The sequence below is a fragment of the Daucus carota genome, chromosome 5, assembly GCF_001625215.2.
Source record: "Daucus carota subsp. sativus chromosome 5, DH1 v3.0, whole genome shotgun sequence".
Lineage (NCBI taxonomy): Eukaryota > Viridiplantae > Streptophyta > Magnoliopsida > Apiales > Apiaceae > Daucus > Daucus carota.
Window position 1 is genome coordinate 37915689 of NC_030385.2, and position 16232 is coordinate 37931920.

Consider the following 16232-nt stretch of genomic DNA (forward strand, 5'->3'; position numbering starts at 1 on the left):
ATAATCTTTGATAGTTTCGTTTTGACGTAACCTAGCTATGTAACTAAAATTTTCTTGGATTATGTGATGATTTTCGGTTTATTGAATTTCGGATCGGAAAATGAAACCCAGTTTATAGAAATTTATGGGTTGCGCAAAATAGGTGAGGTTTCCGATGATCACCCTGTTATGCATGTAAAACCTTGAGGTGTATCCTATATGGTAATATATATAGAGCTTGTTTGTATGGGAGTTAAGTTGGGGGCAAAAACATTTGTTTGTTTGATAAGTCAAAACTGACTTTAAGTTAGAAGTTAGTTTGAGGTAAGGCTCGCAATTTCGGATATCGGGTCGGGTTATGTCGGGTTAACAGTCATGGGTCAAAAATTTATCCAAACCGAACCTGACCCGCAATTTTAATGGGTCGGAATACCCGATCCTGACCCTGATCCATACCCGCACTACCTGTTAGGTAACCCAAACCCGACCCATTATATTTATTAATAAATATTTTTTTAAAAAATACAAATGTTATTTTAATCTAAATAAATAAATATTATTAAATTAAATAATTTTTTATTAAATTTAACTAATTAATATTACAAATATAATATAAATATATATTTTATATAAATATATCTAATATTTGTATTATATATTAATTTCGGGTCAGTTTCGGCAACCCGAATTCAATTTAAAAATGACTCTTTTTTTTGGGTTGATTTTGGGTCAACTCAAATTCGACCCGAACCCGAAAAACTCCGACCGGAATTCGTATTTTATGGGTGGAATTCGTGTCGAATTATCGGGTTGGGTCCAATATTGCTTGTCCTGGTTTGAGGTACTTTTTTCAGTTACTTAATTTTTAAAATTTTTTTTTGATATAAGTTACTCATAAGTCATAGTGGGTGTTTGGGTAGAGCTTTTAAGCCCCGCTTCTGGAGTTATAAGTTAGAAGCACTTATTCGTTCCGTTTGTGTAAAAAGTCAGGAAGCGCTTATAAAAAGTTAAGAATCCTAACTTTTGTTTCATGACTTTTGATATTTTCCCAAACACTTTAATCACTTATACTGTAAGTCTTAACTAACTTTTAACTTCTAATTTACTTTTTTTTCTTTAAGCAAGAAGCACTTATTTTAAACTCACCCAAACGGCCTCATATTTTATTCACAAATCATTTTTTTATTATTATATTTTTAATAATCTATAAGTCATTAATAAGTTAAAATTATTTAAACAAATATTTTAAACTCTTAGCTTATTGCATTAAGTCATTTTAAGTCATAAGTCATAATTTTGAGTTTAGCCAAACATGCTCATAGTCTATAAATATTCAAAGCGGATATTAAGGTTGTGTTCACTTGGATGAAATAGTGAAATAGAATGTGAGGAGAATATTCATATACATTATCATCTTCAGTCACATGCACTTATCATTCTCTAGGAAATTCAAAGCGGATATTAAAGCTGTGTTCACTTGGATAAAATAGAACGTGAGAATATAGAATGAAATTTGTACTCTAAATTGGGTTGGTTGAAAAAAAATGTATATGATTTTTATTCCTTTAATCATTCCATTCCAAACTATTTGAACTAGAAATTTATCTCACATGTTTCGAAAAGAATGCTCATTCCATTTCTCCATCATGTTTTCTCCAATCTTCGTCATAAAAAAAAAATTAGACTCAGTGATACTTGGTTACTACTTTCTTTTTTTAATTTTTCATTTCATTTTCTCGTAGTTCTATTTCATCCAAGTAAATAGAATCTAATTTTTTTATTAATGATGTGATGTTTGTGACTTGTTAATTTGAGATATCATCGATGTGAATGCGGTGTAGTGGTGTTAGGGAGGGCAAACAAGTGATGTTATATTCAGTTATGTACTTGCCATTCAGGACTAAGAGCATCTCCAATAAGTTTTTTATTTGAGTTCTTAAATTAAAAAATAAAGAGCCATGCCAAATTTTGATCTCCAAGAGACTTTTAGAGGCTTTTTAAAAACTTAAGAGTCTCTTCTCTCTCCTCAATTGTAGGAGCCCCTAGATAGCTCTTAACTAATATTTTATTATAAGTTTGTTCCACTTACTCTCTTTCTTTCCACTTTCTTTTGTCTTTTTATGAGTTCAATGTACTTTTAATAAATAAAAAAATATAGAGTGGATATAAAGAACATTGTTGGAGTACATGTACACTAAATTGCTAAGAGCTAATAATTTATATTATATTCGAGAGTGATTTTAAGAGTCTATTGGAGATGCTCTAAGTGTGTGGTAAAGAGTGTGTTGTTGGAGAATCAACTTTTCTCGTTTGATATGTCGGAATTGTTCATAACATGAGATAAATTATTAATTTACGTCCGATCTATAAAACTAAATATAGTCATGAGTGATCTTAAAACTAAATATAGTCATGAGTGATCTTGTTTGTTTCGTATTTGTGAGTATTTAAATACGGTGAAATTTTTATATTTAATACTAATATGAAATTGAAGATATTAATGATTAAAAGTGTGTATTGGCAAACGTGATAAACACAAACATGAAAAGTATTTAGGAACGGAGGGAGTATACCATAGCGATGCTAGGAAATTAAAACGGATTGTAAAAGTTTTGTTTTGTTAGAGCGAGTCCAATGGTGGTGTTAAAGTATGTGCTATTGTTATAATATAGCATCCAAGCAAAAAACTCAACTCCAATGGGATGCTAAACTTGAATGTAAAATAACAAAATGCTATACTTGTTCTATATATAGAAACAAGTATAGATGGTGCTATAATTGCCACATAAGCATGCAAGTGACAAAATGCATTATAAAGTAATAGTGACAAATATAGTTATGTGCTTTAAGATAATGTAATTAGTATATAGCTTTATTTAGATATGTTTGGTCATTGGTGTTATTTTGCATTTATCATTGGACCAAAAGTTCTATTTTAGCACCAAAAATCACTTTTTGGTTTCAAATTATAACAATAGATACATCTATTTTAACATCACCATTGGACTTGCTCTTAGTGAGGTGGTGTTTGTGTTTTTTGTAGTTCATGTAGGTCCATATCAATAAATCGTAAGAGCAATTCCAAACATGTAAAAATTTTAGCTAAGAAGAGAGTTGACTGCATCCAATTTCCAAAAAATTACAAGTAATCTCCTCGAAATCTCACACTAACCCTGCTTACATTTGTCGATAATTTTAGCCGAGTTTTTGGAACGACTACATATTTGTAGCAAATGTCACGTCATCGACAATTATATTAGATATTCTATTTATAACAACTTGAAATAATAAAAATATATTATTTTCTAAATATAGTCAGTATCATCGAAATAAAATATATTACTGATTCAACAAATTTAACATAATATCTTAAGGGTTTGTCTACTGTGTGCCCATGGGCACATGCTAAGCATTAAAATGTATGCATTTGGAGGGTTTTGATTGGTGTGGTTGTTGTAAATGCAGGAGGGGTCCACCATTATTAGAGAGTGTAAGCCAATCAAAAACTTCCAAATTCATAGATTTTAGCACTTAGTGTGTGCCCATGGGCACACCATAGAAAAACCTATATCTTAATATTTAGTTTAGCCAATCATTATAATCAATTTTGCGAGTCTCCGCTAGTTTATATCGAGATATGTTGCTTGTAGAATCTGTGCAAGTTTTTGTTATTGGCTCCACAAACAGTTATGAAAGAATTGAAGGATTTAGTGCGGCGATCATGTGTAGTCTACTTGTTGATATTCTAATTTTTTTTAATGATCTTTCACCAAAATATTCTAATTATTTTAAAATATTATTCAAATTTACTCTATGTGGTTTATTATACAAGGCGTTTGACTTTTTACACGTAACTTTAGGTGTTTTGACCATATAGCAAATACTGATATTTTTGTAATTTTCTTTTTCCCAATAAAAATACTATATAAATATTTATATTCAGAAAAAGAAATTTTTTTTAAAATACTTTTTTTTTGCCAGAAAAAGAAACACTTTCATCAATCACAATAAAACACAGTCGGGACAAATCCCCAACTGTTCATACAACTAGGTTGGAAAATAAAAAACATACTAAAACAAATAGATATTTTGTTTCCTGATCGTTTAACACATAGAGTTAAAGTTAAAAATGAACCCAAAGATATTCCCAACGATCCAAATTACACTAGCATCCCGAATAGCAACTTCACAATTGACCGATGGAAGCTCCTCAATTAACTTGAAAAAGAACAAAGACAAAGAATGGGAGGCGACTTCAAACCCTAATTTTTTAGAGAGAAATTTTTTTTTCTTAAAAAAAAATACTAATTTTAAGTATGTGATCAAACCTTCTAAAAATACTTGTAAAAGATCAAACGTTCTATATAATTGACCAGAGAGAGTAACAAATAATCATTTTAGTCTGATTATTTAGCATGGAATCCTTTATATTCAAATAAAAGAATTTAATTGAAAAATTAATATAGAATTTAACACAAATTTGAAGTTACAATATTTAATCATCCCACGTCCTCATATAAATTGTTTATGCATTAATATACATACTCTTTGTCCTACTCATTTTAATTATTTTTTAATATTATGTATACATTTTAATATTGCTATAAACTTCTATAAAATATTATTTTGTAATTTATTTTCAAAATTTTATTTTCTAGATAAAAATTTAAACATTAAAAATTTATTGTTCTCCACTATTTCAAATCAATTATCAAATAAAAATGGGTCCAACTATTTACATACTTTTCATATAACTTTATTCATGTTTTATACTTTTTCTTGATCTCCGTATCAACACCCAATGTATATAATTAGATGGGACGGAAGGAGTATAAGTTTGACTCATTCTGATTGGCTCATATTTCTTAATAATGATGTTTCTCTTCATATACAACAACACCACATCAATTAGAATGATCGAAGCATATAAAATCTAGTGCTTAGCATGTGTCCATAAATCACACGAGACAAATCCTCTATAATAATATAAATATTCCGCTGTCTCAAATTTATTATAAAATATAAATGAATTTCACCATTATACCCACTTTTATCGGACTCTACTCTTTTTTTACGTTTTCTTGATATCTGTGTCTGCATGTAACAGTAACATATATAAATAATTACACATACGTATACATACACACTATCTATGTGAAACTGTGAATTAGTAGATTATGAATGGACACAAACCTATCTATTCGGGTTTTGTCGTTAGTTCGACATTTCTATTTTGAATGTCACAATTTCTCGATTTGTTTTTTTTGTGAGTGTTAAATTTAGGGGCTGTGTTTTGTTTGTTTTACCTCATCTCAAGTTTACATTTCTGTATCTGTAGATTATTCTGGTTGTGAGTACTTTTTTGGATACTCTTTAGTGCAAGAATCTCCAAAATTTAAGGTGATAAATGAAATAATATAGTGGGTTTAAATGTTCAAGATGCGGAGGTTTTGATTAAATCATATATTATATTAAGAGTTTCAACTAGTAACTTGAGATCTTAGTTCGAGTTGGCAATTTAACATGGTATCAGATCTGGATCTCAGCTTCTTCGTGAGATCTATCGAGTTTGACACTTTAATCCCAGTTGTTAGCCCCAGATCTAGAGTTTAAAAAGGATAGAAGAGAAGCGAGGCCTCCCCAGTTGTGCTTTTTTATTCATTTATTGAAGAAGGATGAGAAGCATGGAGAAATTTTGTTTGATATACGACATGTTCTATGGTTTTGTGGACTCATTTGGTGATGCAAAGTTTAGATGAAATTGGATGTTCAATCTATTGAGATTCGAGTTTTTTGTGATTAATTGAGGGGTTTTTTTGAAAGGGAGCGACATGGATGAGAAGATGGGTAGAGTTTCAGTTTCTGGGGTTAACCATGCTGTTAAGCAGAAGTTTGTCTTCGGAAAATACCCGGAGAAAGAATGGTTGATGAAGCTGAAAGCCTTAGCTGTTAATCATCACACACCAGGAATTACCACCAATTCTATTAGACCTTTGTGGGATCAGACTCTTCGAGTACGAGAATTCATGGCTCTGACTAATTTTCCACAGGTAAGATTGTTAGTGATGCCTGTTTTTGCCCTTATCTTATTTCTTGTTGTATATTAGATTGTTTTCAATAAATTTGATTAATTGCTGAGGTGCGCACTAATAGAAGTATATAATCACCCAATTTGATAATTTTCGTTTTGCTTTTCAGATAAAATCAGACGGTTTCTTTTGAGTTATGTGAATTACTACTTGTTAACACCTAGATTGAAACATTCCTATGTGGTTACTAAGTTAATAACAGTTTGCAACTCTTAACTTTGACCCAAACACACATGAGTATCTATAATTTTTTGTGTGACAGTTTGTAATCTCTTGCATTAGGTAATCCCAACCCACTTTTCCGTTAATAATTGTAGTTAACGTTTTCTATTTGTATTTTTATGATCATGTTTGTCTTACATTATTTGTCAAAAATAAATCATTTTATTATTAAAAAAAATATGGAAATGTGTATTTATTTTTCTTGAGGTTCACACAAACAAACCCCAAATAAACAATAATTGAAGAAAAAAAATATTTCTCAAAAATATGGAAAGTGTTTGTGAGTATTTGGGTGAACTTGAAAAAAACACACATTTCCACATTATTCAAGAAATACGTGACTTAAATCTGAAAAATAAGGTATGACAATCAGGACCATAAAAATACAAATAAATAACGCACTACAATTTCTAACGGAAAAATAGAGTCGGGGTTACAAAAATGCAAGAGATTATGAAATTTAGATTGCAAAATGTCACACAAAAAAGTATAGGCACTTAAATGTGTTTGGGCCAATATTAAGAGTTACAAATTGTAATTAACTCTATCCTATGTTATACATGCCTGAACGTTTTTCTTGGTCAGACTACTAAATTTTATCTATTTGTGGTCTTTGCACAACAATCATGGAGAATAAACAATGTTGTAATGAGACACAGCAATACGTATCATATTTTTCACAATTTTTAAGATAATGTGTATGAGTTGATGGTCGAGAAATATGTTAAGAATTTTATAATTAGGCATTCAGCTAAAAGAATCTTTTTAGGGATTGTTTAATATTAATTGTTTTTTGGTATATGTGGACTTAACATGTGACAACAACTTCTATTTACTACCTTTACTTTCAACATTCGTCTATCGATGTAAATCATCATCATTATGACTTAATATTGTTAACTTCCATTAGTGTCACCTAATTTATATTCATCTAGTTTTGTTTTTTAATACTATGTATACACACACACACAGATATATATATATATATATATATATATATATATATATATATATATATATATAATGGCAAGTGCTCAAATACAAACTAAATTAGTATGCAAATGACAAACCTTAAGGCTTAATATAAGTTTTTGGATGAATTTAATCTAATGGCTCTGTGGAAGTCATCACACACAATTAATATACACCTTCCCACAGAATACCCTTCATTATTAATTTGAATTATCCCTTCAATCGCTGATTTTTTTTGAAATCTGACTTCACTTGTATTTTTCTTAATCCCTCAACGATCAATTTGCATACCATACGTGCTATATATTAATGTGATTTAGAGATTTTTTTATTTTAGTTTGTAGTTTGTATTCTAAGAAGGTTTGTAGTAGAGTAAGACCCTGTATATATGTGTGGCCTATATAACTAATACTCCCTCCGTCCCATAATAAACGTCCTCTTTTTTTTTTTCAAGTTTTTTTAATGCATTTCCAAGCTTAAAAAAAAACATATTTGTAGACATTATTTCTCATATTTTTTATTTTGTATTAAAATTTGAACTTCCTTTTATTATACAAAACAAAAAACACGAAAAAAATAATATCTACAAGTATGTTTTTTATAAATTTGGAAATGCGTGAAAAAAACTTGAAAAAAAAAGAGGACGTTTATTATGGGACGGAGGGAGTATAACATTGATTCTTAGATAAAGGTTATAAAAAGATAATATATTTATATAATAGCATGTTGTGCATACCAAATGACCAATGCTATTAGGTTAAAAGAATTTAGACTATAAACAAATGGGTAAACTTGTAATTACATAACTGATTTCTGTATTTACAGTTATAACTCTCAAAATTTTTACACTATAACAAGTGACCCTAGACCAATTTTCTTTACATCATATATTATAAGTATTTTATGAACATATTATAATATGTACACACACACACAGATATATATATATATTATATATATATATATATATATATATATATATATATATATATATATATATATATATATATATATATATATATAGGGGAGGGTTCTGGTACAAACTTACAAACTTACAAACTTTTTTTTGTTCAACACATATATAACTTGAGTTCAACATTTTTTTAACATATTTTGTTGAACATCGATGAAAATAGTGGTGGGGAAGTACATAAACCAATTTTTAAATGTAAGAACTAAGGTAAACATGTTATTTAACTAATATTTATGTTTCTAGACCCTACCCAAACCCCAGAGGTATAGTTTAAACATCTTTTTAGATATATTCAACACAATGATAATTAGTGTTCAACACCCGATGTTGAACCCCAGTTATAAATGTGTTGAAAACGCGATTTATTTATGCGTTATTTTTAAAAATTGTGATGTTTTTTGACGAATTTTCAACATGGATACTTTATATAACTAAGGATTAACATGATGGGAGAATAAAAAAAAGTTTGTAAGTTTGTAACTTAAAAAAGTTTTTATTTGATCCTATACCTATATATATATATATATATATATATATATATATATATATATATATATATATTATTAACTATGTTTAGCCAAAGTGGAAACAAAAACAAAACACAAAATTGTATATGTACTTTCATTTTAATGTAAGATACTTTACGTCATGAGTACTAAATTTTCATGTAGTGGACAAAATTGTCATGTCTAGTATTTTGAAATAGCTTTAGAGTTTTTTCCTTTTACATTTTTGAGCAAGGGTTCATTGTGTCTAAATTATGTTTCCTCATGCTTATTTGTCTTGTTTTTGTTGTTATATTATTGTTTGTCGAAGTTTTGGTTGACTCAAAGTTGTTGTTGGCGTAATTGTTCTCCGCGTGGCCTCTCGATGAAGGACAAGATTAGAATTTGTTTATTTGATAACAGTAATATGGAATGTTCGAAGATTATAATATTTAGACTATTGAATAGATCATGGTGTGATCATGGTGTTCTTGTACTGGTCAGCTTTGAGGTGTCGAGTGAGAGATTGTTATTAGAGAAAGGGCCCCGATGCCTTATTATTAGAGAAAGAGGATCACTATTTGACGCTTCGCTCGATTATTGTCGCTCGTTTATTGCACCATTTGCTTTACGGCCGGGGAAGGGGTTAAGCTGCGTGCGATACCCGCAAAAAACAAAACATAGGAACTTCAACTTTGGAGATAATATTAGTAGGGGGGTCCTTCGTAGTCAAATCCGAACCACTTTTTCAGAGCACTCAAAGATAGTGTGTATGGGATTAGATATTCATGAAAAACCATTTTGCATGAAACAATCTATGTTATGGAACTTATGCGCCATATTATATTGATAATATGTATATAATTTAAAAGAGGGTTACTAATAAGAAAAAAGGCCTCCAACGCCTATAAATAGAAGCTTCTTTCAGTCTCTATTTGGCACAAAGGGCACTTAGTAGAAATCGGAAAGAAAGTGAGTAGCCTGAGTAGCCCAATGTAATTGAAAGACTGTCTCTTACTTCCAATTTATTAGCGCAGGTGGAGCCTATTCAGTTATATTAGTAAATTAGTGTTAAGAATCAGATATTTATTTAGATTAGCTGCCTTATTACCAATGTTTCACTTACTGGTTCTGCTAGCATTATTTGGTGTTAAGGATTAGATGTTTAAGATACCGGTGACTGGTCTCATAAAAATACTTTAGGATATATAACTACTGGTACCGCCTAACATTGATACTGATTTTTGGAGTTTGTGTTCTGTAAGTTATACACTTAGTGGCTACACAAGGTGGGAAAGAACTTTGAATGTAAATTAGCTTTGTATCCACTATGAGGACATTAAGCTATACAGTAAAAATGTTAACATTGCTAAATAAATTGGATTTTCTAATCCCCCGATTTGAGTGTACCAATACTAGACAAGTTGCAAAATCTGAACCCTTAGGCTGCATTCACTTGGATGGAACGTAATGAAATTTGTACTCTAAATTGGGGATGATTAGAGAAAATGTCTATAATTTTCATTCATTCGATCATTCCATTTCAACTATTTGAACTAGAGATCTAACCCTCTTGTTTTGGAAGGTAACGCTCATTCCACTTCATCATGTTTCCCTACAATCTTCATCATAGGAAATTTAGACTCACTCATATTTAGTCACTATTGTTTATTCTTTCTTCAATCTCAGTATATATATTTTTTATAATCTTTCATCCCATTCTCCTCATTTCATTCCATCTGAGTGAACGCAAACTTAGTAATACAATACTAGCTAGATCAATCATATATCAATTTTTTCAACTTGGCCTTAGCTTACTTGTTACTTTGAAAATACCTAAATAGCAGGGAATTGATGTGGGTAAGTGATCATTCAACTCGTAGCGATACCATACATGCTGAGGCTGTTTCTTTTGCAAAATGACTATCTGGTTGACACAAGTCTGTTTGCTAGAGTTCAGGTTTTTCATCTGTCTTAGAAGATAAACTATAGATATATGCATCACGTATTCACGTACATGTATAGTTCAAACTATTTGAAATTAAACTTCCTTTTCCCAAACATGTTCTCAGAGAAAGCGAAAAGTGCAGCAGTTTCTAAAAGGTAATGAGAAACGTGAGGCTCAGAAGTTATGCGATGAACAAAGAGAAGCAGAATATGTAAGAGGACAGTTATTGCGAGCCTCTTCTGCTTCTTGTGTGCATAAATTAAATATGACTGATTCAATTGAAAACTTACACAAAAGAATCCACTTGAACTCGCTTAGCTCAGGTAGTCTATTGACATCAAAGGATAATATTGAGAGCCTACCTTATGTAAGCTGCATTATGGACAATGTCAAAGACTGGTATCACTCAAAGAAGATAACTTCTCTTATAGTTGACATTACTGGGTCAATCTACACCTCAAATCCTGTTACTCCCGAACATATAAATCTCCAGGAACAACAATCACTGCATTTGGAGAAAGGTCGAAATTCCTTAAATTTGGAAGAAGCCAGATATGATTGCCTACCTTCACGATCAAACAGGTTAGTTGATTTTTTCGGCTATCAGATCAAGAGGATGGCTGTTCCAGTTGGGCAGCACTTTCAGGCTGACGTTTCTGAATGGAATGGACTATCTGTAAATAGTGATTTTGATAACTCAAGGTGGTTGGGCACAAAAGTCTGGCCTATTAAAATGCAAAATGTGAAAGCTACTTCAAGATCAGTTGGTAAAGGGAGGCCAAGCTCCTGCTCTTGTGCCTCCCCAGGATCGACCAACTGTATCAGGCACCATATTCTTGAAAAAAGACGGCTTTTGCAATCTGATCTTGGCCCAGTGTTGCACATTTGGAAGTTCGACGAGATGGGGGAAGAAGTTTCCAGGTCATGGACAGTGAAGGAACAAGAAGGCTTCGACTTGATAGCAAAAAGAAAGTCCAGCAGTAGTAATTTCATACAGAATGCTATGAAATTCTTCCCGTCCAAGTGCAAGGAAGACATTACTAGGTATTACTTTAATGTCTTCATCCCTAGATTCATGAGTTCTCAGGCCAGGTCGTTACTAAAAGAAGTTGATATTGATATTGATGATGTGGATGATGTGTATACGCTCAATTGGAGGAGAAGTCATGAAGATAGAAGTAGAAGTTATCAACGCAGTTGTAAAGATGTGATATCTAAATAGTTGTCACTGTTGTTTATTCGTCTACTCTTTCAAGGTTTGTTCTCTACCCTATCGTTTGCGTCTGGCTAAAAAGACTATACAATGTAGTACCTTATATGTTAGTGATGCCTGTAGGTTTCATCTGTCAAATACATGGGGCTGGCAAGTGGGGTTGCCCATGGAAGTATCCTGTTTTATGCTGTGACACTAATTGAAGTTGATCCTCTCAAATGATTATGTTCATCTTCCCCCCTTGCGTTTCTAGAACATGCTTTTCTGATACCCTTTTAGTACTAAAATCAAATCTACTTGGAAACGCGAGGAAGCTTTTTGGCTGATATATGTAGACTTATTAGTTATTAGCCTTCATGAAGTTGGTTCCTCAATATCACTGCTTCTTACTGTTTTTTTTTCCACATCTTTTCTGATGTTAACTCATATTAAACTTTATACTTAATTCACCAAGTGATTGGAAGGTTTTGGTCATCTCTACCTCATCTCCAAAAAAAGCCTGATCCTATACGACAATGTAAAGTTTTTTCCCTCGACATCACATGGATTTCACATTCCGGATGGCGAAACAAACCAGAGACTAGTTCTTTCGGAAACGTGAACGCCCAACGTGAAAGATTTGTAACTTGCAAATCACCTCAACTTCTTTCAAGAACATGAGCGCCCAAAGTGAAAGGTTTATAACTTGCAAATCACCTCAACATGTCAAGCATCTGGGATTCGTTGGAAATTTTCTTAGGAGACATTTCCTAAATGTGTGTCATTGATGTGTATTTCTCAAGAACAAATTGGACACATGTAATTCTCAGAAATCATCTTAAAATTGTTTGTTTGTGTTTGTTGTGTACATGATGGAAACGGGGAACGAGGATCTCTGTGAGAACAACTTTTCCACTATCACCCTCAGAAAACCAAACTCTGCCCTACGTAAAGTTGCCATTTTATCATACTTCTTCGTTATTAATTCATTATTAATTGAATTTAAATTGAACAGATGTGGATTTATCAAGATATAGTTATTGCACCTATTTCGTTCTTTATCCGAAAGAATTTTAAAAACTATATATTAATTTCAAATCAAATCAAAAATTTACCACGATTCTCACTAACAAAACCAATCAATCAATAGTTTCAGATTGCCTAGTATTCCACCAATAAGTAACCCAAGATTCCAGACTTTTATTAAATGAGAGAGAAATCCACCAGCAAATTGGATGTCTTTTAGAGACTATTGAGAAGAATCAAATTTTCGTTGAGAATTCATCAAAGGTTCTATGCGTGTTCAAAGGCGTAAAACTGTTATTTGAAAGTTTTGGCATTTCGTCATGAGAGGATGAATTGAAAGAATTTTGAATCAATAGCTAAATACATGGCAATTGAATCATAAGCCGAGATCATAAAGAGCATACTGCGAGTGGGAAGTGGAATTAATACAATGGATTCAGAGAATTCAGAGAAGAGTTAATATTTTTTATAAAAAATATAATTATGATATATCCAACAAATTATAATATATAATTGTTTTTCACTTTTATATGATATTTTACGCATCAACTTAAATTAATACTTATTTATAATAAAAATAAATATTAAAACTAGATTTACTATATTTAGTTTGTATTATGATATGAAAGAAGTTAATCAATAAAAGAACAGGGTTGTACATGCAAATTTACAAATATATATTTATATATAAATATAATATATTTATCATTAATATCTTATATATAAATCATATAAATATATTATATATGAAAATTAGGGAATTTTGAGGTAGATAACACTAATTACTCATTCTTTATATAAATCTCTCCCGATCCCCACCCCTCGCACTCAAATAATTTCTAATTCTCCGACCCGAACAAGGAGTGAATTAGATTGGGGTTGGATAGGAAGGATGCTCATCCTTAATTATGAGATGCATGTCTTATGAGTTATGAGGAGCCATGTCTTATGAAGATGCTTAACTTGATAATATGTGTACTTTATTATAATATAATTTGTAGTTTGATAAGACTATTTTTTTTATTGTTCCTTTCTTCACCTCGTATTGATGTGAATAGTTGGATACGTAATAATTCTGCACATACAAAAATTTGTTCTGGTTTGATTTGAAAATTTGACATGCACTCATCAAGCATGCCTTCAAATTCGAAACGGGTATGGTATCTGGCGAGTCATGTTTAAGTTTTTGCAAGCAAAAAGCCAAGATGGCCAATTTAGTTTCATGATTTGAGGCTTAATGGCCGAATGAGATTGAATATCGCCTTCTTGGAGTTGTTTGGGCAAACTTAAAAAAAGTGATTTCTTGTTTAAAGTAAAGAAGTGGATTAGAAGTGAGAAGTAAATAAGTTAATAAAGTGTTTGGAAAAGAAATAGAAGTTCTGAGTGAAAAACTAACATTTTCAACTTCTTAGAAGTGTTTCCATCTATTTATACAAACAGGTCAAGAAAAACAGAAGTCAGAAGCAGTTTTCGCTTCCCTTGCCCAAACAAGCACTTTCTTTCGCGGAGAGTTGACTTGGCCATATTTAAAGCATTTGCCATTGATTTTATATATGTGATCTGCGTCGCAGTAGAACTTCTGAAACTTGAAAACGATTGATTTTCAAATATTTTTCTACCAACTCTATACATTTCAATCCTGGTGTCTGGTGATATATCCGCCGGTAATTCTGTGGTGAAAGTGTTTTTAGTTTGAAATCAAATTCAACTGAAAAACAACTTGTCTTTTAGAGTTAATCTCTTTTGTACCATCTTAATATTCACAGGGTTGCAACTTGCAAGAAAGTGGACATGCTAATCAGCTAATGTACTGATATGAGTTTGGTTGGTGAATGGAGTGACATGAAAATGGATTTTTGGTGTACAGGTTGAAAAATATACGAGGGAAAGAGATGTACCCGTCACTTTTCATTTCTCGAATCTAAATTACCGATCCCATAATAAAAACAGTTTTTAGCTTAAAAACAGGGAAATGTGTTTGATAAATTTAAAAATAATTTTCTTGAACAATGCTTTTTAAATTTATTATTCCCTCCGATTTACAATAAAAATGTTTAATATTGTCTGATGCACTTCGGCATATGACTAAAAGTCATATTTTCAAAAGTATTCTTGTAAACTTAATTTCAGTTATTAATTTGAAATTATTTATTTTTGTCAGATTTTTAAATATATTTCTTAAAACGGATTTTCTGTGCACACATTACCAACCACTTTTTAAGTAGGTGGAGGTTTTTTATTGGCTAAAATTTCGTTAATAATCATATAACCCCCTGCATATGCAAAAAATCATGATCAGTTAAAGCCCTTCATTTAAACAAAAAGTACTCTCTCTGTCCCATTTTAACTGATGTTTGACTTTTTAACACGTACATTGAGGTGTAAAAAAACAATATCTACACTCAATAAAAAAATTCAAATCTTATATCAAATAAAAGGTTAGATTCTAAACTTTTAATTGACATAAATTTTATAAAAAATAATTATGTATAGATATGATTTTTTTAACATATTAAAATACGTGTAAAAAAGTCAAAAGCAGTTAAAATGGGACGGAGGGAGTAGTTGCTAGTGGAACCAGATGAAAAAAGCAGCCCCAGAAGATGAGGGGTAGCAAATTACAGGCGCCAAACAAGATGTCTCACTTAAAAGTTCTGATTATTAGAAATTTTTTGCCTTTTTGTCCCAGGATTATAAAACTGATGGAACTCAAATTTTTTAGGTGACTTGAGGAGAACACGTTAACGAAGTTAGGTATGAATTTATTAGAGCTTATCAAGGCGCATGCATCAATTAAAGCAGTCTCATACTCTCATCCATCAAAGTAGTTTGACAGTAGAATGTGTTCTCACCGGACTTCACAGTTGCATCACTGCAGTTCTTATTTCCCGACATGAAATTCCGTCAACGGAGTAAACAGATTTACATCTTTTTTATCGAAAATCTCGATTAATTCAAAAAAAAAAAGCATTGTAATTAGAATTAAGAGTAAATCACACTTTGCACCCCTATCTTTAGGTCGTTTTGCGATTTGGTTTCATTGTTTAAAACTTTGCAGGTTGCACTCATAAGTTTTTAATCTGTAACGCATTGCACCAACTTAACACTTTCCATCCAAACCACCGTTAAGTCTAACAGAATGGAGGGGTAGTTTGGGGAAAATGGGGTTTAATTAAAAGCAGGTTTAACGGAAAAAAAAATATGTTTTAACGACAAATAAAATAAATATTAAAACATATTTAAGAATAATATTTTAAAGAAGTTTAAGAATTAAAACATATAAATCACTGCAAAGAAGTTTAAGAATTTTATAAAATATATTTTAATATTTATTTTATTTTGAATA

At 31.0% G+C, this 16232-nt stretch overlaps 1 protein-coding gene across 1 annotated transcript; it reads left to right on the top strand.

Moving 5' to 3' along the window:
* The first annotated feature begins 5132 nt into the window (after nucleotides 1-5132).
* Nucleotides 5133-12728, top strand: LOC108223446 (uncharacterized). Its single transcript, XM_017397721.2, has 3 exons — nucleotides 5133-6029; nucleotides 10793-11924; nucleotides 12005-12728. Exons 1-2 carry the CDS (start codon nucleotides 5811-5813, stop codon nucleotides 11888-11890), a joined length of 1317 nt encoding a protein of 438 aa, XP_017253210.1. The 5' UTR covers nucleotides 5133-5810; the 3' UTR covers nucleotides 11891-11924; nucleotides 12005-12728.
* Nucleotides 12729-16232: the final 3504 nt, after the last annotated feature.